The sequence below is a fragment of the Entelurus aequoreus genome, linkage group LG14 (genome assembly GCF_033978785.1).
Source record: "Entelurus aequoreus isolate RoL-2023_Sb linkage group LG14, RoL_Eaeq_v1.1, whole genome shotgun sequence".
NCBI classification, from domain to species: Eukaryota; Metazoa; Chordata; class Actinopteri; order Syngnathiformes; family Syngnathidae; genus Entelurus; species Entelurus aequoreus.
This window is the reverse complement of record NC_084744.1, coordinates 44,751,928-44,778,059: the sequence shown is the minus strand read 5'-3', so window position 1 is coordinate 44,778,059 and position 26,132 is coordinate 44,751,928. Positions and strand designations below refer to the sequence as shown.

Genomic DNA, 26,132 nt, shown 5'->3' with positions numbered 1-26,132 from the left:
CGTATATTTATACGTATATACAGTATATATATACACGCATACATATATATACATATATATGTATATATATATACACATATATATATACATATATACACATGTATATATAAACATATATGCATGGGTCAAATGCAGAGGACAAATTTCACCACATCTAGTGTGTGTGTGTGACAATCATTGGTACTTTAATCTTAATCTTTAATATATATATACATATATATGCATATATATACATATATATGTGTATACATACACACACATTTAGATACATATACATACATATATGTACATACACATTTATATACATATATAAACACATATACATATATGTATGTGTATATATATATATATATACACACACACATATATGCATATATATACATATACATACATATATGTACATGTATGTATTGATAATAAATATAATGAATACAGTTATAATACAAATGTAAATGTCAATTTAAAAAGCAATTATCTTGTCATGATACCACATAAAATATATAGTCCTAAATACTTGTAAAAATTAAAAAAATATTTATAGAAAAAATATCTACTAACTATACCTTTTGATGTATTATTTATTTTTGATGTATTCAATATTTTGTGTTTAATATAAATTTTGTATTATTTACTTAGGGTAATATTATTATTCACAGTATTATTATTATTATTAAAAATAAGAAAAATAATATTTTAACCATGTTGAGCAATTTAAAAAATAACACCAAAAATTTAATGAAAAATGGAAATATGTTTAAATAAAATAACAAGTTAAAAATAAATGTATAATTGTTGCTGATGTTAACCTCAATTTATAAACCATGGTTGGTAACTTAAAATTTAAGTCTGGGGGGGGAAAAAAAATACTATTATTCAAAATAAATACATATTAAATATAATACAAAAATAGTCCAGTAAAAAAAATCTACATTAATTGTATAACCAAAATATAGGAAATATATCAATAAAATAAATACAAATATTGTTTTGTATATAGATATATTGTAAATACAATCATAAATAAAACTATTATTAGTTTGAATATATGAGAATTAATTAAAATTACGGGTTTAAAAAAATTATAATCGTAATTTATAAGTTATTTAGCTTGTAAGGCAAAATATGAGAAACTCTTCTCTGTAAGACGACCAGTGACTAAGTACAACCAGTTATTATGACGTCAAGTTGATACAGTAAACAATAGAGAAGACATGAAAGCAGAGCGCCTCTCCTATGAGATTGTGCAGGTGTACCTAATGCTGTGTCCAGTGTCTGAACTGTGAGATCATCTTAAGACAAGCCAACCTGATCCAGAGCCGGAGGTGCTCATGTCGTAGATGAGATCTTTGAGACACTTGTCAGGTGACATGAGCATGTGGTCGTCCAGGGCCTCTTCCGGGTCGTGTTTCTGGGCCCTGCTGTACAGGCAGCGCTGACTCTGCACCAGAAACACCCCCCCGAGTACGAGGGCCACGCACAGCAGGCAGGAGGGCACCGCTATCACCAGCAGCAGCTGCAGCCTGCTGCTCCTGTCTGGATCTCCCAAAGGCCTCTCTGACAACATACATAACAACACCGTCATCACAACTCAATGGGAGAACTGCACCCCCTGGTGGTGGCTCATCGGTATTCCAACCAAAACAGGCAGATGTCTATGACGCTGCCCCCCAAAATGCCAAGAAACAATAACAAGCAACTTTCCTCCACACGGTGACAACAACATGCATCATCCCACGTGTGTGACGAACTGTGCCTTTTTCTATCCCTGACCTTTATTTGGGCCCGTGGGAGGACACATTAGCCCTGGACAAAAACAGGGGCTGCAGTGGGTATACTGAATAAAATAGTGCAAAGAGAAGACTGTTTGATTACACTTTAAACATTTGGTACACTGTGAAATGTACCAGGAGTTCACAGCATTTTGCAGTAAAATACCATTATTAAAATTTACTATAACATTACTGTCAGGTTCAAACACTGATGACATCTATTAAACAAGACAAGAAGCAAGGAATTAAACAGACAGAATTAAATTTGGCTCAATTGAGGAGAGACGTCTGGACTGTACTCTTTGAACAGTCTCACCACGCTCTGACGAAAGATTGTACGCCTCCTCTTTTATTTGGACTTTCCCTGATTACATGGCAACAGCTGTTTCTAAGGGGCGGGGGTCGTAAACAGCCATCGTCTTTGATTACAAACAGTTCAAAGAAAAGGTCGTAAAACAGTTCAAAGAAGAGGTCCCTGGAGGGGAGTCAGGTCCTGCTTCCTCTTCGCTTTGTAGATCTCGGGCCAAGACAATGTTGATTACATCAAAGAAACAGAACACCTTCATGTTGCTTCCCATCCTACAAAGTGGAGTTTTACAAGCCTTCTTCTTGGTAGGATCTCGCCGGGAACTCATTGAAACACAAAGGTTTGTGATAACTTAGATACAATTATTCTGACAATTACTGACTGTAAAAAAAAATTTGCCGCAAATAACTGTTATTTCACAGTAAAATACTGTAATCACAGTCCTTTGTAACATCACAACAAATTACAGAAAATTCAAACTGATTTGCACAATCATGTACAGTAAGTAGCTGTATGATATGCAATTGTTTTTCTCTATTAATCTTCATTTGTCTTACTTGTGTTTTAGTCTTTATCTCTACTCATGGTGCTTACTATTTTACAAGTTGTATTATTTTTATTTTCCAACGTTCCTCAGATGTTATTGGCCGTGGTTGTTGGGGCACTTGTGTGTCGGCGCCCTGGTGAAGTGAAGTGAAGTGAATTATTAAAGATTAAAGATTAAAGTACCAATGATTGTCACACACACACTAGATGTGGTGAAATTTGTCCTCTGCATTTGTCCCATCCCCTTGGGGAGCAGTGGGCAGCAGCGGCGCCGCGCCCGGGAATCATTTTGGTGATTTAACCCCCAACTCCAACCCTTTGTTGCTGAGTGCCAAGCAGGGAGGTTATGGCATTTTTATAGTCTTTGGTATGACCCGGCTGGGATTTGAATTCCAACCCACCGATCTCAGGGCGGACACTCTAACCACTATATTTATATAGCGCTATTCTCTAGTAACTCAAAGCGCTTTTACATAGTGAAACCCAATATCTAAGTTACATTTAAACCAGTGTGGCTGGCACTGGGAGCAGGTGGGTAAAGTGTCTTGCCCAAGGACACGACGGCAGTGACTAGGATGGCGGAAGCAGGGATCGAACCTGGAACCCTCTAGTTGTTGGCACGGCCACTCTACCTACCGAGCTATATGGGTCTTGGGCGCAGTTGGGTGTTCCAACTGCGCCCAAGACCCAACCTCCGGGCTGATGTATTACTCATTCACGGATGTCATTTTACTATAAAAAAGTCAGTAAATGAATGTATATTTTTGTAAACGCTCTGAAGTGGGAAAGGGGTAGGATTAAATAAGCTTTGCTTCTTCCTACTCCTTTTCGGACATGATGTAAAGTGAAATGATATGCAATTGTGTGATGTATTATGCTGTAAGTGTGTTCATGTTCCAAATAAAGAAAGAAAATTAATTAACAATGAAATTACAATTGTGAAGTTACAGCATATAGTTGCATTTTATTGTACATTACTGCAAAATCACAACTGTGACGTTACGTCATTTAACTTTATTGTAACTAACCGTAAAATCACAGCTCTGCAGTTACAGTACAGTTCTGTAAATGTTTCTGTGAAAGTCATGCGATTACAAAAAAATTCTTTAAAGTGTACAAAAAACACCAATTCTTGTTAAAAGCAATGTGTCAGAAATGAACGCGGCTGAAGTTACTGTACATGCACTGGGTGTACCTAATATTATGGCTGGCTGCAATGTACAGACAAAGCTCATAAAATGTTTGGCATGCAGAGTTTGTGTTGGCCAAAACATCTGCACTGTGAACTTCATCACACTTTCCTAATACATCTTTAGCCTTTTACCTAAATCCTGCTGCACATCCTCCGACAAACAAACTGTCTCGTCCTCAGTGTTCACTTTAAATACTATTTTTTTTATGCAACACAGAGCAGAGTTCATCATTCAATGTTTTTGGAGTTATTTCCTCACAATGAGTTTAGTGGTCTCAATTATGACCGTTTTTTTCTTTTTGAGTACTAATTGTGCCTAGCAACAAGTTAACCCACCAATCTATCCATTTTCAAAGCCAGTCATTCAGATCAGGATGTGTAGCTGGAGCATATCCCAGCTGACAAATGATTATCCTCCATGAATTCTGCCCAGCAACAAGAGTCCTATACTAATTCATCCATCTTCTTCTACAGCACAGGTGTCAAACTCAAGGCCCGGGGGCCACATTATTTTATGTAGCCCGCGAAAGCCTGGAAATAATATGCGTTAATAAAATGCTTCATCTTTTCTTACTAAATATATTTGTTATTTCCCTTTTGACATTAAAAACCATGTACTGCATGCAATTGCATGTTTTTTTTTAATTCAAAATGATCAAAATAGTATATTATCATGTATTCCAAAAATATTTTTTGTTAAAATAAAGAACTTATATATCTGCTCGACTTATGATTTCAAAACAAATGATCAATCCAATTGTAGACTGTAAAATTCACGATAGATTTTACGGTTCAATTCTGAGTTTTTTTACTGTAAATTCAACTTTGGTATTGTTTTTCCCCATATACAGTTAGACGCTAAAACATTAAAAAACAAACATACATACATCTCCCTTCCATTCCATTTATTAAATTTTTTTACATGCTGTAAAAAAAAACAAAAAAACGTTGCATTTATTGTAACATTCTGGTGACTGAGCTGCAAGTTTTTAAAGTAAAATATATATTTTTTACAGCTTATGTAAAAAAATATATTGTTAATGTATTATATATATATATATACATGTATATTCATATATTACTCATTGTTAAACGCGGCCCTCTGAAGGCAACCATAACTGCCATGTGGCCCTCAATGAAAACGAGATTGACACCCCTGGTCTAGAGAGATAATCCAGATCAGGGTCACAGGTGAGCAGGAGCCTCACCCAGCTATGGAGGGTCAAAGTAAATCAGTAAATATATCTGTAAACAATTCCAGAAATATGTAATTAAATAACTGTAATTGCAATTAAATACAAAAATGTGTTCTTAAATGTGTCAATAATGTATTAAACAAATATATGTATTTATTTAATCATTTAAATTAATATTTCAATAATTATTGATTTCATTATTTCAGGTTATACTTATTAATTTCACTAATTAATTATTGATTTCATTATTTCAGAATTGAATTACTCATTTCACTATTTAATCATTGATTTAAAGGCCTACTGAAATGAATTTTTTTTATTTAAACGGGGATAGCAGATCCATTCTATGTGTCATACTTGATCATTTCGCGATATTGCCATATTTTTGCTGAAAGGATTTAGTTTAGAACAACGACGATAAAGTTCGCAACTTTTGGTCTGATAAAAAAAAAGCCTTGCCCCTACCGGAAGTAGCGTGACGACACCGGAGGAAGGACTGCTCACATTTTCCTATTGTTTACACCAGCAGCGAGAGAGATTAGGACCGAGAAAGCGACGATTACCCCATTAATTTGAGCAAGGATGAAAGATTTGTGGATGAGGAACGTGAAAGTGAAGGACGAGCTTGCCGTGCAGGACGTATCTTTTTTCGCTCTGACAGTAACTTAGGTACAAGCTGGCTCATTGGATTCCGCACTCTCTCCTTTTTCTATTGTGGATCACGGATTTGTATTTTAAACCACCTCGGATACTATATCCTCTTGAAAATGAGAGTCGAGAACGCGAAATGGACATTCACAGTGACTTTTATCTCCCAGACAATACATCGGTGAAGCTCTTTAGCTACTGAGCTAACGTGATAGCATCGGGCTTTACTGCATATAGAAACAAAACAAATAAGTCCCTGACTGGAAGGATAGACAGAAGATCAACAATGCTACCAAACTCTGGACGTGTAAATACACGGTTAATGCTTTCCAGCTTGGCGAAGCTTAGCAATGTTGTTGCTAATGACGCCATTGAAGCTAACTTAGCTCCGGAACCTCGACAGAGCTATGCTAAAAACATTAGCTCTGCACCTACGCCAGCTCTCATCTGCTCATCACGACCCGTGCTCACCTGCGTTCCAGCGATCAACGGTACGATGAAGGACTTCACCCGATCACCGATGCGGTTGGCGGCCCGGAGACGGAGGAAGTCAAGGTGAGGTCGTTCGGCTAGTGCGTCTGCTATCCTCAAAGTCCTCCTGGTTGTGTTGCTGCAGCCAGCCAATAATACACCGATCGCACCTACAGCTTTCTTCTTTGCAGTCTTCATTGTTCATTAAACAAGATTCACCAACACAGATGTCCAGAATACTGTGGAATTTTGAGATGAAAACAGAGCTTTTTGTATTGGATTCAATGGGTCCGAATACTTACGTATCAACCGTTGACGTCACATGCATACGTCATCATATCTAGACGTTTTCAACTCGAAGTGTGGCGGGAAATTTAAATTGCACTTTATAAGTTAACCCGGCCGTATTGGCATGTGTTGCAATGTTAAGATTTCATCATTGATATATAAACTATCAGACTGCGTGGTCGGTAGTAGTGGCTTTCAGTAGGCCTTTAAGGATTTATTTGATTATTTCATTAACTTTTTTGTCAGCGTTTCATGAATACATTTTATCCGTCAAGCTTGTCAGTGGGCGGGTCCAAACACCTGATTGGTTACCTGGCACTTCCACTCGTCTGTGGAACTACTGGTTGATACTTTTGGTCTGAACGTGCAGAAATAACTCTGACAACTTTAACACATTGCTCTACTTGAACTGCTCCATGGTGTGGGCCAGCAGGTCTTACTTCCACATACCTTTAAGGTCTAAAATATACACTAAAAAGACATTTAAGTTCCAGGTTCAGACCGAAGCAATCATTGGACTAGTTTAGAGTTAGCCCCGCCCACTGACTCAATAATGAAGCGCTGACACACAGGTTCATAAAATAATCAAATAAATCATTAAAACATGAAATAATTACATCAATAAATACCTAATTATTTAAATAGTTAATTACATTATTAACTGTTTGAATCTATTTTTACATTAAATATATTAATGACACATTTAGTAACACAGGTCACATGTGACACATATGTATTGAATCCCATTTTTAAATCATTAATGACACATTTAAGTCATGTTTTAAAGATGTGGTTATTTATCTAATTTTGTCCCCATTTTCCCCTCCATAGCAGCTGACAAATGATAATGTTGCATTCAATTCTGCCCAGCAACAACTGACAAATATATATATACATATACATATACATATATACATACTGTATATATGTATATACATATATGTACACACAAATATATATACATATATATATACATATACATATATATATATATATATATATATATATATATATATATATATATATATATATATATATATACATATATATATATATATATGTACATACACTTATACACATTTAAATATATACACATATACACATATATACATATCCATACATTTTCTACCGCTTGTCCCTTTTGGAGTTGCGGGGGGTGCTGGAGCATATATATATACATACATATATATATATATATGTCTATACACATACAGTATATATACATGTGGGGAGGCGGGGCCGGCAGACCGATAGCGAGGCGTGCCCCACCGGGGCCGACTCCGAGATGGCGGCGAGGAGGCGTGGCCGGCAGTCCAACAGCGATGCAGGGCACATCGGAGCCCGCTCCAAGATGGCGGTGAGGAGGCGTGGACGACGAGCGAGCAGCGAGGCGGGGCGCGCCGGGAGCGACGCCACAATCAGTACAAGGTGCGTGGATCGCGCAGCTGCGGACAATGTAATCATCCTCTTGCACCGTATAAAAGGGCGGGAGACGTAAACGTCGGGAAATAGAGACGGAGAAAGAAGACAGACACAACAAGAGGCGGATGCAGAGCGAAAGAGAAAGAGAAGGAGCCAGAGGGAAGCTGACGCTGAGCGAGAGCGACAAAGAGCGCAAGGGAGACGACGACGCACGCAGCTAAAGAGCTGGAACGGAGGAGCGAGCAGAGCTGAAAAGCAACCCACAAAAGACTTTTTCTTATTTGCAAAAATAAAGAAGTCTACACCTGCTCCCCAGTATGTCAATCCTTGATGGTCCTTAGAACCCACCCGACAGCTTGCGACTGTCACAATACATATATACATATACACACATATATAAGTGTGTATATATACATATATGTGTATGTACACACATATATGTGTATATACATGTGTGTGTGTATATATGTATCTATATATATACAGTGTTGGGACTAACGCGTTACTAAGTAACGCGTTACTGTAACGCCGTTAGTTTCGGCGGTAACTAGTAATCTAACGCGTTATTTTTTATATGCAGTAACTCAGTTACCATTACTGCATGATGCGTTACTGCGTTATTTTACGTTATTTTTATGTAGTATCGGCTAGAAACAGAAGATCTGAGTGTGTTTTATTGGAGCGCTCCGGTGGAAAATAAGAGGCGTGCTTTCTGTGGGTGGGGGAAAGCACGCCTCCCCGCAGGGGAGACATTCCTCCAGAGCCGTACTTCGGGGCTAACAACCTTCACTTTACCCGGAAGAGGGTCTTTACAGCTGAGGGTGAATGACGAGACCGGCGGTTTGTTGCAACTTTGTGACTTTATTGGACGCAGCCATCCACCAAGCTAGAACACCTGCACGCACTCACTGTCGCCGCTCCCTCACCTCTCTCGCCCACTCACTCACTGACGTCACTCACCTCACATGTTGTCATATCTTAAAGGGCCACACACACACACACACACACACACACACACACACACACACACACACACACACACACACACATACGCTCCTCTCATAACAACTAACAAGACATCATGGTGAAGCCAGAAGTCGAGTTTTTTAACATGGAGACATTCTCAATACTTTTCTTTTGTCGAGCACAAAGAAAATAACATTTTAGTTAAATGTAAGTTGTGTCTTGGATCAAAGATCCTATCTACTTAGAGTTAAAGTTAAAGTGCCATTATGTTGCAGCTATTTAAAATAGTTTTGTCGATTTTTTCTGGCCTGAAATAAATTGGCCCTTTGAAACATATCTTGGTCTTTGTGTGTTGTCTGTAGACCACATTGTTTGTGTGTTGTATGTAGACCACATTGTTTGTGTGTTGTATGTAGACCACATTGCTTTCTGAGTTCAATGATGCAAATGCATGTCAAGTTGATCAACAGATGGTATTATTCTCCAGTGCAATAACAGTACTGAAATGAAGGCTAAAAGGGCATTAATGGGAGCCTTAAAAAAAAGGGGAAAAAAAGAAGTAACTAAATAGTTACTTTTCACAGTAACGCATTACTTTTTGGTGTAAGTAACTGAGTTAGTAACTGAGTTACTTTTGAAATAAAGTAACTAGTAATTGTAACTAGTTACTGGTTTTCAGTAACTAACCCAACACTGTATATTTATACACTACCGTTCAAAAGTTTGGGGTCACCCAAACAATGTTGTGGAATAGCCTTCATTTCTAAGAACAAGAATAGACTGTCGAGTTTCAGATGAAAGTTCTTTTTCTGGCCATTTTGAGCGTTGAATTGACCCCACAAATGTGATGCTCCAGAAACTCAATCTGCTCAAAGGAAGGTCAGTTTTGTAGCTTCTTTAACGAGCTAAACTGTTTTCAGATGTGTGAACATGATTGCACAAGGGTTTTCTAATCATCAATTAGCCTTCTGAGCCAATGGGCAAACACATTGTACCATTAGAACACCGGAGTGATAGTTGCTGGAAATGGGCCTCTATACACCTATGTAGATATTGCACCAAAAACCAGACATTTGCAGCTAGAATAGTCATTTACCACATTAGCAATGTATAGAGTGTATTTCTTTAAAGTTAAGACTAGTTTAAATTTCTGCAATGAGGTGGCGACTTGTCCAGGGTGTACCCCGCCTTCCGCCCGATTGTAGCTGAGATAGGCTCCAGCGCCCCCCGCGACCCCGAAGGGAATAAGCAGTAGAAAATGGATGGATGGATGGATAGTTTAAATGTATCTTAATTGAAAAGTACAGTGCTTTTCCTTAAAAAATAAGGACATTTCAATGTGACCCCAAACTTTTGAACTGTAGTGTATATATATATATATATATATATATATATATATATATATATATATATATATATATATATATATATTATATATATATATATATATATATTTATATATATGTATATTCTTTATATATATACAGTATATACAGTATGTATATACTATAAATATACTGTGTTTATATATACTATATATATATACACTGTGTATGTATATATATATATATACAGGTATATATAAATATATAATGAAAATATCAACTTAATATGAATACAGTTATAATACATAATACAAATGTAAATAATTGAATAAAAGCAATAGTCTTGTCATGATCACACATTACAGTTTAGATTTTGTTCTTTGTTTTCAAGTCCTCAGTGTTTCCTATCCTGGTGCACACCTGTTCCCCGTCAGTTTTCACCCTGTTCCCTCCTTCAGTGCTGCTCCATTACTTCATGTATGCCATAGTGTGCTGTTGCTTTCTGAGTTCCCGCTAGACCAGAGTTATTTTCAATCTGCCTGTTGCTTGCACGTTGCCTATACATCCCTGCACCCTGGGATCACGCCAACGGCCGACATGCGGCATCCCATCAAATACACAGGTGAAACTTAAACAGTGACAAAAATTGTTGAGTTGAGTTGAGTTGAGTTGAGTTTGAGTTTATTTCGAACATGCAAGCATACAACATGATACATCACAATTTCCAGTTTCTCTTTTCAACATGTTCGAAAAGGAGTAGGAAGAAGCAGAGCTTATTTAATCCTACCCCTTTTCTTTACATAACAGTTGCTGAAACTTTTTTTTATTCACTTCCTGTTCTCAATTTTTTCACAATAAACTCCATATGTAATCACAATTAAAAAAATAAATAAATAATAGTAAGAATTTAATAATAATAATTGGTGAAGAAAGTCATATTTCATATGATGAGATAAGTAAGATTACTTTAAGAATGAATGAATGAATGGATGAAATAAATTGAAAATGTTTGTCATGGTTCTTCTTCTTTGTACTTTGTAAACACTTTAAGTTTGAAGAGTTTCTTGAAGTGTATCATATTAGTACATTGTTTGATTGCTTTGCTTAATCCATTCCATAATTTAATTCCACATACTGATATACTGAAGGTCTTAAGTGTTGTACGTGCGTACAAATGTTTTAAATTACATTTTTCTCTAAGATTATATTTCTCCTCTTTTGTTGAGAAGAATTGTTGTATATTCTTGGGTAGCAGGTTATAGTTTGCTTTGTGCATAATTTTAGCTGTTTGCAAATTCACTATGTCGTGGAATTTCAGTATCTTTGATTCAATAAATAAAGGATTTGTATGTTCTCTATATCCAACATTATGTATTATTCTAACTGATCTTTTTTGTAACACCGTTAATGAATGAAGTGTACTTTTGTAATTATTTCCCCATATTTCTACACAGTAACTCAGATATGGTAACACTAGTGAGCAGTATAGACTATGAAGTGATTTTTTGTCTAGAACATGTTTTGCTTTATTCATTATTGACGTGTTTCTTGCTACTTTATGTTGTATATTTTTTACGTGAGATTTCCAGTTCAATTTATCATCAATCATTATACCTAGAAATTTGGTTTAATTTACTCTTTCAATTTCTATTCCGTCTATTTGTATTTGTGTTTGACTTTCTCTTCTACTATTACCAAATAGCATTATTTTAGTTTTACTAAGATTCAACGATAGTCTGTTTTTGTCAAACCATCTTTTTAATTTGTTAATTTCTTCTGCTATTATTTGTATTATCTCCTGTGTGTTCTCTCCTGAACAAAACGCTGTTGTATCATCCGCAAATAATACTAACTTTAAATCTTTTGTAACTTTACAAATGTCATTTATATAGAGATTGAATAATTTTGTGCAAATGTTTGTTTATTCCAGGTGAAACTACTACATGACATCGGCTCGTAACATGCGACTCAAGATATTTCAAGCCTATTGATACAATTTGGATGATAATGGCTTACAGTTTATGAAGATCTCACACTATTTTGGGGTTTTCAAACACTCTTAGCAATGACCATCAAAGTTACGAGAAATAAAGGCTTGCCGTAATGAGTTTATGTCACATATTAGTTTCACATTTGAAGCTGAATGATAAAATAAATGGACTTTTGCACGATATTCTATTGTTTTTTTTTCCCAGGATCACCTGTACATGTTATCCTGCTTCAGAGAATAAACATGAGCTGTGCTTCTTCCTACTCCTTTTCATACATGTTGTATTGAGAACCTGGATAATATATGACGTGCTACATTGCAGCTGCATGCATGTTCCAAATAAATTGAAACCATAATCATTTTTAGGAAATTGGAACATGGGGAGAACTCCACACAAACGGTCCAAGTCGAGATTTGCACCCACAACCGCCTGGTTATAAGGCAGACATTCGACTGTAGGTTGAATATTTAATACAGGCGGTGTTATAAACAACAATCAGCGCTCACAGCACCTTGGGGATAGGCTCTGGCGTCGTCTAACTGCAGGTTGGTGTAATTAATCCCCCGTCAACCTTAATGCCAGCTTCCACCTTCTACCATGACACGTTTTAACGTGCGCCGCATGGCTGATAAGAGTATTTATACATGGCGAGGGGGAGGGGGAGGGGAGAGGCTAAATGTGGGCCTGCGCCAGCGTCGTTATGTCACAGGATCTAGCGGGATCAGCATCTGCCTCGTCTCGCCGGGGCCACATTGAGTGGGAAATCCCAAAGTGATTTGACTCAATTGAAACTTGACTATCGCTGAATAAATAAACATGTTTTTCATTCATGACATCATTCGTTCCGGGAGTGAATGGGAATGGCTGTCGTTAAGACGTCCCGTTAGTCACATGATGATGTCGTATTGCAATCCACTTAACTTCAAAGCAGCAATTTAAGGCGGTCAAAGTGAAGTGAAGTGAATTAGATTTATATAGCGCTTTTCTCCAGTGACTCAAAGCGCTTTTACATAGTGAAACCCAATATTTAAGTTACATTTAAACCAGTGTGCACTGGAAGCAGGTGGGTAAAGTGTATTGCCCGAGGACACGACGGCAGTGACTAGGATGGCAGAAGCGGGGATCGAACCTGGAACCCTCAAGTTGCTGGCACGGCCGCTCTACCAACCGAGCTATATACCGCCCCGCAAAGGTCATATGATGCCAGAAAATGATCCCTATGACTTTGTAAGGCAGAGTATTTTATTAGCAATCATTTGTCTATGCCGCTTCTTGCCCAAACGTCACCTGGGGTAGGCTCCTGCATGTCCGTGACCTTGAACAGAATAAATAATACGGGAAATGGATGGATTTCTTGAAAATATTCCTGTTCATGTTCACGTCACATTGGAAAGACCACTTTTTGGGGGGCCGAATTTGTGGGGGTACAATTAGTTCTCAGCTGGAGTAGGCTCCAGCATGTCCGTGACCTTGAGCAGAATAAATAATATGGGAAATGGATGGATGCCTTGAAAATATTCCTGTTCATGTTCATGTCACATTGGTATGACCACTTTTTCCCGGGGAGAATTTGTGTGGGCACAATTAGTTCTCAGCTGGGGTAGGCACCAGCATGTCCGTGACCTTGAACAGAATAACAAATACAGTAAATGGATGATGCCTTGAAAATATTCCCGTTCATGTTCATGTCACATTGGAAGGAACACTTTTTTGGGGGCCGAATTTGTGGGGTACAATAACTTCTTAGCTGGGGTAGGCTCCAGCATGTCCGTGACCTTGAACAGAATAAACGGTACGGGAAATGGATGGATGCCTTGAAAATATTCCTGTTCATGTTCATGTCACATTGGTACGACCACTTTTTTCCGTGCAGAATTTGTGGGGGTACAATTAGTTTTTAGCTAGGGTAAGCTCCAGCATGTCTGTGACCTTGAACAGAATAAACAGTACGGGAAATGGATGGATGCCTTGAAAATATTCCTGTTCATGTTCACGTCACATTGGTACAACCACTTTTTTCCGTGCAGAATTTGTGGGGGTACAATTAGTTTTTAGCTAGGGTAAGCTCCAGCATGTCTGTGACCTTGGACAGAATAAACAATACGGGAAATGGATGGATGCCTTGAAAATATTCCTGTTCATGTTCATGTCACATTGGAAAGAACACTTTTTTCCAGGCAGAATTTGTGGGGGCACAAATAGTTCTCAGCTGGGGTAGGCTCCAGCATGTCCGTGACCTTGAACAGAATAAACAGTACAGGAAATGGATGGATGCCTTGAAAATATTCCTGTTCATGTTCATGTCACATTGGTGTGACCACTTTTTTCCAGGGAGAATTTGTGGGGGCACAATTAGTTCTCAGCTGGAGTAGGCTCCAGCATGTCCGTGACCTTCAACAGAATAAACAGTACGGGAAATAGATGGATGCCTTGAAAATATTCTTGTTCATGTTCATGTCACATTGGTATGACCGCTTTTTTCCAGGGAGAATTTGTGGGGGCACAATTAGTTCTCAGCTGGAGTAGGCTCCAGCATGTCTGTGACCTTGAACAGAATAACAAATACAGTAAATGGATGATGCCTTGAAAATATTCCCGTTCATGTTCATGTCACATTGGAAGGAACACTTTTTTGGGGGCCGAATTTGTGGGGTACAATAAGTTCTTAGCTGGGGTAGGCTCCAGCATGTCCGTGACCTTGAACAGAATAAACGGTACGGGAAATGGATGGATGCCTTGAAAATATTCCTGTTCATGTTCATGTCACATTGGTACGACCACTTTTTCCCGGGGAGAATTTGTGGGGGCACAATTAGTTCTCAGCTGGAGTAGGCTCCAGCATGTCTGTGACCTTGAACAGAATAAACAGTACGGGAAATGGATGGATGCCTTGAAAATATTCCTGTTCATGTTCACGTCACATTGGTACGACCACTTTTTTCCGTGCAGAATTTGTGGGGGTACAATTAGTTTTTAGCTAGGGTAAGCTCCAGCATGTCTGTGACCTTGGACAGAATAAACAATACGGGAAATGGATGGATGCCTTGAAAATATTCCCGTTCATGTTCATGTCACATTGGAAGGAACACTTTTTTCCGGGCAGAATTTGTGGGGGCACAAATAGTTCTCAGCTGGGGTAGGCTCCAGCATGTCCGTGACCTTGAACAGAATAAACAGTACGGGAAATGGATGGATGCCTTGAAAATATTCCTGTTCATGTTCATGTCACATTGGTGTGACCACTTTTTTCCAGGGAGAATTTGTGGGGGCACAATTAGTTCTCAGCTGGAGTAGGCTCCAGCATGTCCGTGACCTTCAACAGAATAAACAGTACGGGAAATAGATGGATGCCTTGAAAATATTTTTGTTCATGTTCATGTCACATTGGTGTGACCACTTTTTTCCAGGGAGAATTTGTGGGGGCACAATTAGTTCTCAGCTGGAGTAGGCTCCAGCATGTCTGTGACCTTGAACAGAATAACAAATACAGTAAATGGATGATGCCTTGAAAATATTCCCGTTCATGTCACATTGGAAGGAACACTTTTTTGGGGGCCGAATTTGTGGGGTACAATAAGTTCTTAGCTGGGGTAGGCTCCAGCATGTCCGTGACCTTGAACAGAATAAACGGTACGGGAAATGGATGGATGCCTTGAAAATATTCCTGTTCATGTTCATGTCACATTGGTACGACCACTTTTTCCCGGGGAGAATTTGTGGGGGCACAATTAGTTCTCAGCTGGAGTAGGCTCCAGCATGTCTGTGACCTTGAACAGAATAAACAGTACGGGAAATGGATGGATGCCTTGAAAATATTCCTGTTCATGTTCACGTCACATTGGTACGACCACTTTTTTCCGTGCAGAATTTGTGGGGGTACAATTAGTTTTTAGCTAAGGTAAGCTCCAGCATGTCTGTGACCTTGGACAGAATAAACAATACGGGAAATGGATGGATGCCTTGAAAATATTCCCGTTCATGTTCATGTCACATTGGAAGGAACACTTTTTTCCGGGCAGAATTTGTGGGGGCACAAATAGTTCTCAGCTGGGGTAGGCTCCAGCATGTCCGTGACCTTGAACAGAATAAACAGTACAGGAAATGGATGGATGCCTTGAAAATATTCCTGTTCATGTTCATGTCACATTGGTGTGACCACTTTTTTCCAGGGAGAATTTGTGGGGGCACAATTAGTTCTCAGCTGGAGTAGGCTCCAGCATGTCCGTGACCTTCAACAGAATAAACAGTACGGGAAATAGATGGATGCCTTGAAAATATTCTTGTTCATGTTCATGTCACATTGGTATGACCACTTTTTTCCAGGGAGAATTTGTGGGGGCACAATTAGTTCTCAGCTGGAGTAGGCTCCAGCATGTCTGTGACCTTGAACAGAATAACAAATACAGTAAATGGATGATGCCTTGAAAATATTCCCGTTCATGTTCATGTCACATTGGAAGGAACACTTTTTTGGGGGCCGAATTTGTGGGGTACAATAAGTTCTTAGCTGGGGTAGGCTCCAGCATGTCCGTGACCTTGAACAGAATAACCGGTACGGGAAATGGATGGATGCCTTGAAAATATTCCTGTTCATGTTCATGTCACATTGGTACGACCACTTTTTCCCGGGGAGAATTTGTGGGGGCACAATTAGTTCTCAGCTGGAGTAGGCTCCAGCATGTCTGTGACCTTGAACAGAATAAACAGTACGGGAAATGGATGGATGCCTTGAAAATATTCCTGTTCATGTTCACGTCACATTGGTACGACCACTTTTTTCCGTGCAGAATTTGTGGGGGTACAATTAGTTTTTAGCTAGGGTAAGCTCCAGCATGTCTGTGACCTTGGACAGAATAAACAATACGGGAAATGGATGGATGCCTTGAAAATATTCCCGTTCATGTTCATGTCACATTGGAAGGAACACTTTTTTCCGGGCAGAATTTGTGGGGGCACAAATAGTTCTCAGCTGGGGTAGGCTCCAGCATGTCCGTGACCTTGAACAGAATAAACAGTACGGGAAATGGATGGATGCCTTGAAAATATTCCTGTTCATGTTCATGTCACATTGGTGTGACCACTTTTTTCCAGGGAGAATTTGTGGGGGCACAATTAGTTCTCAGCTGGAGTAGGCTCCAGCATGTCCGTGACCTTCAACAGAATAAACAGTACGGGAAATAGATGGATGCCTTGAAAATATTTTTGTTCATGTTCATGTCACATTGGTGTGACCACTTTTTTCCAGGGAGAATTTGTGGGGGCACAATTAGTTCTCAGCTGGAGTAGGCTCCAGCATGTCTGTGACCTTGAACAGAATAACAAATACAGTAAATGGATGATGCCTTGAAAATATTCCCGTTCATGTTCATGTCACATTGGAAGGAACACTTTTTTGGGGGCCGAATTTGTGGGGTACAATAAGTTCTTAGCTGGGGTAGGCTCCAGCATGTCCGTGACCTTGAACAGAATAAACGGTACGGGAAATGGATGGATGCCTTGAAAATATTCCTGTTCATGTTCATGTCACATTGGTACGACCACTTTTTCCCGGGGAGAATTTGTGGGGGCACAATTAGTTCTCAGCTGGAGTAGGCTCCAGCATGTCTGTGACCTTGAACAGAATAAACAGTACGAGAAATGGATGGATGCCTTGAAAATATTCCTGTTCATGTTCACGTCACATTGGTACGACCACTTTTTTCCGTGCAGAATTTGTGGGGGTACAATTAGTTTTTAGCTAGGGTAAGCTCCAGCATGTCTGTGACCTTGGACAGAATAAACAATACGGGAAATGGATGGATGCCTTGAAAATATTCCCGTTCATGTTCATGTCACATTGGAAGGAACACTTTTTTCCGGGCAGAATTTGTGGGGGCACAAATAGTTCTCAGCTGGGGTAGGCTCCAGCATGTCCGTGACCTTGAACAGAATAAACAGTACGGGAAATGGATGGATGCCTTGAAAATATTCCTGTTCATGTTCATGTCACATTGGTGTGACCACTTTTTTCCAGGGAGAATTTGTGGGGGCACAATTAGTTCTCAGCTGGAGTAGGCTCCAGCATGTCCGTGACCTTGAACAGAATAAACAGTACGGGAAATAGATGGATGCCTTGAAAATATTCTTGTTCATGTTCATGTCACATTGGTATGACCACTTTTTTCCGGGCAGAATTTGTGGGGGCACAATTAGTTCTCAGCTGGGGTTAGCTCCAGCATGTCCGTGACCTTGAACAGAATAAACGGTACGGGAAATGGATGGATGCCTTGAAAATATTCCTGTTCATGTTCATGTCACATTGGTACGACCACTTTTTTCCAGGGAGAATTTGTGGGGGCACAATTAGTTCTCAGCTGGAGTAGGCTCCAGCATGTCTGTGACCTTGAACAGAATAAACAGTACGGGAAATGGATGGATGCCTTGAAAATATTCCTGTTCATGTTCATGTCACATTGGTGTGACCACTTTTTTCCAGGGAGAATTTGTGGGGGCACAATTAGTTCTCAGCTGGAGTAGGCTCCAGCATGTCTGTGACCTTGAACAGAATAAACAGTACGGGAAATGGATGGATGCCTTGAAAATATTCCTGTTCATGTTCACGTCACATTGGTACGACCACTTTTTTCCGGGCAGAATTTGTGGGGGCATAATTAGTTCTCAGCTGGGGTTAGCTCCAGCATGTCCGTGACCTTGAACAGAATAAACGGTACGGGAAATGGATGGATGCCTTGAAAATATTCCTGTTCATGTTCATGTCACATTGGTACGACCACTTTTTTCCAGGGAGAATTTGTGGGGGCACAATTAGTTCTCAGCTGGAGTAGGCTCCAGCATGTCTGTGACCTTGAACAGAATAAACAGTACGGGAAATGGATGGATGCCTTGAAAATATTCCTGTTCATGTTCATGTCACATTGGTGTGACCACTTTTTTCCAGGGAGAATTTGTGGGGGCACAATTAGTTCTCAGCTGGAGTAGGCTCCAGCATGTCCGTGACCTTCAACAGAATAAACAGTACGGGAAATAGATGGATGCCTTGAAAATATTCTTGTTCATGTTCATTTCACATTGGTATGACCACTTTTTTCCAGGGAGAATTTGTGGGGGCACAATTAGTTCTCAGCTGGAGTAGGCTCCAGCATGTCTGTGACCTTGAACAGAATAACAAATACAGTAAATGGATGATGCCTTGAAAATATTCCCGTTCATGTTCATGTCACATTGGAAGGAACACTTTTTTGGGGGCCGAATTTGTGGGGTACAATAAGTTCTTAGCTGGGGTAGGCTCCAGCATGTCCGTGACCTTGAACAGAATAACCGGTACGGGAAATGGATGGATGCCTTGAAAATATTCCTGTTCATGTTCATGTCACATTGGTACGACCACTTTTTCCCGGGGAGAATTTGTGGGGGCACAATTAGTTCTCAGCTGGAGTAGGCTCCAGCATGTCTGTGACCTTGAACAGAATAAACAGTACGGGAAATGGATGGATGCCTTGAAAATATTCCTGTTCATGTTCACGTCACATTGGTACGACCACTTTTTTCCGTGCAGAATTTGTGGGGGTACAATTAGTTTTTAGCTAGGGTAAGCTCCAGCATGTCTGTGACCTTGGACAGAATAAACAATACGGGAAATGGATGGATGCCTTGAAAATATTCCCGTTCATGTTCATGTCACATTGGAAGGAACACTTTTTTCCGGGCAGAATTTGTGGGGGCACAAATAGTTCTCAGCTGGGGTAGGCTCCAGCATGTCCGTGACCTTGAACAGAATAAACAGTACGGGAAATGGATGGATGCCTTGAAAATATTCCTGTTCATGTTCATGTCACATTGGTGTGACCACTTTTTTCCAGGGAGAATTTGTGGGGGCACAATTAGTTCTCAGCTGGAGTAGGCTCCAGCATGTCCGTGACCTTCAACAGAATAAACAGTACGGGAAATAGATGGATGCCTTGAAAATATTTTTGTTCATGTTCATGTCACATTGGTGTGACCACTTTTTTCCAGGGAGAATTTGTGGGGGCACAATTAGTTCTCAGCTGGAGTAGGCTCCAGCATGTCTGTGACCTTGAACAGAATAACAAATACAGTAAATGGATGATGCCTTGAAAATATTCCCGTTCATGTTCATGTCACATTGGAAGGAACACTTTTTTGGGGGCCGAATTTGTGGGGTACAATAAGTTCTTAGCTGGGGTAGGCTCCAGCATGTCCGTGACCTTGAACAGAATAAACGGTACGGGAAATGGATGGATGCCTTGAAAATATTCCTGTTCATGTTCATGTCACATTGGTACGACCACTTTTTCCCGGGGAGAATTTGTGGGGGCACAATTAGTTCTCAGCTGGAGTAGGCTCCAGCATGTCTGTGACCTTGAACAGAATAAACAGTACGAGAAATGGATGGATGCCTTGAAAATATTCCTGTTCATGTTCACGTCACATTGGTACGACCACTTTTTTCCGTGCAGAATTTGTGGGGGTACAATTAGTTTTTAGCTAGGGTAAGCTCCAGCATGTCTGTGACCTTGGACAGAATAAACAATACGGGAAATGGATGGATGCCTTGAAAATATTCCCGTTCATGTTCATGTCACATTGGAAGGAACACTTTTTTCCGGGCAGAATTTGTGGGGGCACAAATAGTTCTCAGCTGGGGTAGGCTCCAGCATGTCCGTGACCTTGAACAGAATAAACAGTACGGGAAATGGATGGATGCCTTGAAAATATTCCTGTTCATGTTCATGTCACATTGGTGTGACCACTTTTTTCCAGGGAGAATTTGTGGGGGCACAATTAGTTCTCAGCTGGAGTAGGCTCCAGCATGTCCGTGACCTTGAACAGAATAAACAGTACGGGAAATAGATGGATGCCTTGAAAATATTCTTGTTCATGTTCATGTCACATTGGTATGACCACTTTTTTCCGGGCAGAATTTGTGGGGGCACAATTAGTTCTCAGCTGGGGTTAGCTCCAGCATGTCCGTGACCTTGAACAGAATAAACGGTACGGGAAATGGATGGATGCCTTGAAAATATTCCTGTTCATGTTCATGTCACATTGGTACGACCACTTTTTTCCAGGGAGAATTTGTGGGGGCACAATTAGTTCTCAGCTGGAGTAGGCTCCAGCATGTCTGTGACCTTGAACAGAATAAACAGTACGGGAAATGGATGGATGCCTTGAAAATATTCCTGTTCATGTTCATGTCACATTGGTGTGACCACTTTTTTCCAGGGAGAATTTGTGGGGGCACAATTAGTTCTCAGCTGGAGTAGGCTCCAGCATGTCTGTGACCTTGAACAGAATAAACAGTACGGGAAATGGATGGATGCCTTGAAAATATTCCTGTTCATGTTCACGTCACATTGGTACGACCACTTTTTTCCGGGCAGAATTTGTGGGGGCATAATTAGTTCTCAGCTGGGGTTAGCTCCAGCATGTCCGTGACCTTGAACAGAATAAACGGTACGGGAAATGGATGGATGCCTTGAAAATATTCCTGTTCATGTTCATGTCACATTGGTACGACCACTTTTTTCCAGGGAGAATTTGTGGGGGCACAATTAGTTCTCAGCTGGAGTAGGCTCCAGCATGTCTGTGACCTTGAACAGAATAAACAGTACGGGAAATGGATGGATGCCTTGAAAATATTCCTGTTCATGTTCATGTCACATTGGTGTGACCACTTTTTTCCAGGGAGAATTTGTGGGGGCACAATTAGTTCTCAGCTGGAGTAGGCTCCAGCATGTCCGTGACCTTCAACAGAATAAACAGTACGGGAAATAGATGGATGCCTTGAAAATATTCTTGTTCATGTTCATTTCACATTGGTATGACCACTTTTTTCCAGGGAGAATTTGTGGGGGCACAATTAGTTCTCAGCTGGAGTAGGCTCCAGCATGTCTGTGACCTTGAACAGAATAACAAATACAGTAAATGGATGATGCCTTGAAAATATTCCCGTTCATGTTCATGTCACATTGGAAGGAACACTTTTTTGGGGGCCGAATTTGTGGGGTACAATAAGTTCTTAGCTGGGGTAGGCTCCAGCATGTCCGTGACCTTGAACAGAATAACCGGTACGGGAAATGGATGGATGCCTTGAAAATATTCCTGTTCATGTTCATGTCACATTGGTACGACCACTTTTTCCCGGGGAGAATTTGTGGGGGCACAATTAGTTCTCAGCTGGAGTAGGCTCCAGCATGTCTGTGACCTTGAACAGAATAAACAGTACGGGAAATGGATGGATGCCTTGAAAATATTCCTGTTCATGTTCACGTCACATTGGTACGACCACTTTTTTCCGTGCAGAATTTGTGGGGGTACAATTAGTTTTTAGCTAGGGTAAGCTCCAGCATGTCTGTGACCTTGGACAGAATAAACAATACGGGAAATGGATGGATGCCTTGAAAATATTCCCGTTCATGTTCATGTCACATTGGAAGGAACACTTTTTTCCGGGCAGAATTTGTGGGGGCACAAATAGTTCTCAGCTGGGGTAGGCTCCAGCATGTCCGTGACCTTGAACAGAATAAACAGTACGGGAAATGGATGGATGCCTTGAAAATATTCCTGTTCATGTTCATGTCACATTGGTGTGACCACTTTTTTCCAGGGAGAATTTGTGGGGGCACAATTAGTTCTCAGCTGGAGTAGGCTCCAGCATGTCCGTGACCTTCAACAGAATAAACAGTACGGGAAATAGATGGATGCCTTGAAAATATTTTTGTTCATGTTCATGTCACATTGGTGTGACCACTTTTTTCCAGGGAGAATTTGTGGGGGCACAATTAGTTCTCAGCTGGAGTAGGCTCCAGCATGTCTGTGACCTTGAACAGAATAACAAATACAGTAAATGGATGATGCCTTGAAAATATTCCCGTTCATGTTCATGTCACATTGGAAGGAACACTTTTTTGGGGGCCGAATTTGTGGGGTACAATAAGTTCTTAGCTGGGGTAGGCTCCAGCATGTCCGTGACCTTGAACAGAATAAACGGTACGGGAAATGGATGGATGCCTTGAAAATATTCCTGTTCATGTTCATGTCACATTGGTACGACCACTTTTTCCCGGGGAGAATTTGTGGGGGCACAATTAGTTCTCAGCTGGAGTAGGCTCCAGCATGTCTGTGACCTTGAACAGAATAAACAGTACGAGAAATGGATGGATGCCTTGAAAATATTCCTGTTCATGTTCACGTCACATTGGTACGACCACTTTTTTCCGTGCAGAATTTGTGGGGGTACAATTAGTTTTTAGCTAGGGTAAGCTCCAGCATGTCTGTGACCTTGGACAGAATAAACAATACGGGAAATGGATGGATGCCTTGAAAATATTCCCGTTCATGTTCATGTCACATTGGAAGGAACACTTTTTTCCGGGCAGAATTTGTGGGGGCACAAATAGTTCTCAGCTGGGGTAGGCTCCAGCATGTCCGTGACCTTGAACAGAATAAACAGTACGGGAAATGGATGGATGCCTTGAAAATATTCCTGTTCATGTTCATGTCACATTGGTGTGACCACTTTTTTCCAGGGAGAATTTGTGGGGGCACAATTAGTTCTCAGCTGGAGTAGGCTCCAGCATGTCCGTGACCTTGAACAGAATAAACAGTACGGGAAATAGATGGATGCCTTGAAAATATTCTTGTTCATGTTCATGTCACATTGGTATGACCACTTTTTTCCGGGCAGAATTTGTGGGGGCACAATTAGTTCTCAGCTGGGGTTAGCTCCAGCATGTCCGTGACCTTGAACAGAATAAACGGTACGGGAAATGGATGGATGCCTTGAAAATATTCCTGTTCATGTTCATGTCACATTGGTACGACCACTTTTTTCCAGGGAGAATTTGTGGGGGCACAATTAGTTCTCAGCTGGAGTAGGCTCCAGCATGTCTGTGACCTTGAACAGAATAAACAGTACGGGAAATGGATGGATGCCTTGAAAATATTCCTGTTCATGTTCATGTCACATTGGTGTGACCACTTTTTTCCAGGGAGAATTTGTGGGGGCACAATTAGTTCTCAGCTGGAGTAGGCTCCAGCATGTCTGTGACCTTGAACAGAATAAACAGTACGGGAAATGGATGGATGCCTTGAAAATATTCCTGTTCATGTTCACGTCACATTGGTACGACCACTTTTTTCCGGGCAGAATTTGTGGGGGCATAATTAGTTCTCAGCTGGGGTTAGCTCCAGCATGTCCGTGACCTTGAACAGAATAAACGGTACGGGAAATGGATGGATGCCTTGAAAATATTCCTGTTCATGTTCATGTCACATTGGTACGACCACTTTTTTCCAGGGAGAATTTGTGGGGGCACAATTAGTTCTCAGCTGGAGTAGGCTCCAGCATGTCTGTGACCTTGAACAGAATAAACAGTACGGGAAATGGATGGATGCCTTGAAAATATTCCTGTTCATGTTCATGTCACATTGGTGTGACCACTTTTTTCCAGGGAGAATTTGTGGGGGCACAATTAGTTCTCAGCTGGAGTAGGCTCCAGCATGTCCGTGACCTTCAACAGAATAAACAGTACGGGAAATGGATGGATGCCTTGAAAATATTCCTGTTCATGTTCACGTCACATAGGTACGACCACTTTTTTCCGGGCAGAATTTGTGGGGGCACAATTAGTTCTCAGCTGGGGTAAGCTCCAGCATGCCCGTGACCTTGAACAGAATAAATAATATGGGAAATGGATGGATGCCTTGAAAATATTCCTGTTCATGTTCACGTCACATTGGTACGACCACTTTTTTCCGGGCAGAATTTGTGGGGGCACAATTAGTTCTCAGCTGGGGTAGGCACCAGCATGTCCGTGACCTTGAACAGAATAAACAGTACGGGAAATGGATGGATGCCTTGAAAATATTCCTGTTCATGTTCATGTCACATTGGTATGACCACTTTTTTCCGGGCAGAGTTTGTGTGGGCACAATTAGTTCTCAGCTGGGGTAGGCTCCAGCTCACCGATAATCCTGAACATAATATATGTATAAGTCTTACCCCTAACAAATGGCTGATTGTACCTGTCAAAATTTGTATTGGGGAAAAAAAGGTAAATTTCCCAGGAAAATATGGGGAAATAAGGACAAGCTTTTATTTTGAAGGCGCGCTACAGGAAGTGTTTTAGAGTTACAGATATACGGATGGTACTGAATTTGGTACGTTCCATTGCAAACGGCCAGATATCGATTTGCGTGAATCCAAACCGTATGTCGATACCGTTGCTGCAAGTCGCAGACTCGGCTCAAGCACTTGGCCGGGAAACAAGCAGTCAAGCACTCAGCGCGGACTGCCTCTCGGTGAAATTACATTTTTAAACGCCAACAAAGCAAGAAGAAGGCGCTCAAAATAAAAGTAAAGCGCCGCTTGTCAAAATGTGCTAGCTCGATGCTAATTTACATTGGGTTTGTCGTAGACATTGGAAATGTTGCGAGGCGATTTCAACAGCTCCAAATTTGGTAACGAAACTACAACCACAATGCACTTTTCAATCAAAAAGCGAGAGTGTGTAATAAGCAAAATACTTACAGTACAAACACTATGTAGGGCACAACAAAAGAAAAGATTTCCTGGCTAAGGCAACCCATGGCAGTCTGTACACTACTGCCATCTAGCATCCTGGAGTCGCAACTGCATGTAATGTCTACTGTATAGTTAGTGTAATAAAGTAACGACTTGCAAATGAGACACAGGAGTGTACGAAAAGAAGGTAACTGGACAGCACAGCTCAATGTTAAATGTTACATTTAACCTCTTAAGGCCTAAGCTGTTTGATGTGACGAGTGAGTGTCCAATCACAGTCTCGTTAACATCAGCTTACCTAGATAGGCTACTGTCAACAACTTGTGATCTGATTGGCTATTGCAACTGCCTATCAACTCTATGTGTTCTCAAATTCATCCGCTAACGGTCCCGGTGAGTATCCAATCACGGGACGCGTAAAAAAAATGTCACGTTCAACGTTGTGGGAACAGTTTGGAGCGGGGC

At 40.4% G+C, this 26,132-nt stretch overlaps 1 protein-coding gene across 1 annotated transcript in view; it reads right to left on the bottom strand.

The window, feature by feature from the left end:
• LOC133664935 (activin receptor type-1C) overlaps positions 1 to 26,132 on the bottom strand; it is a 69,793-nt gene that overhangs the window by 10,635 nt on the left and 33,026 nt on the right. Inside the window, exon 3 of the mRNA XM_062069978.1 lies at positions 1,306 to 1,554. Coding sequence (XP_061925962.1) covers positions 1,306 to 1,554 — 249 coding nt within the window. The remainder of the gene's footprint in view (positions 1 to 1,305; positions 1,555 to 26,132) is intronic.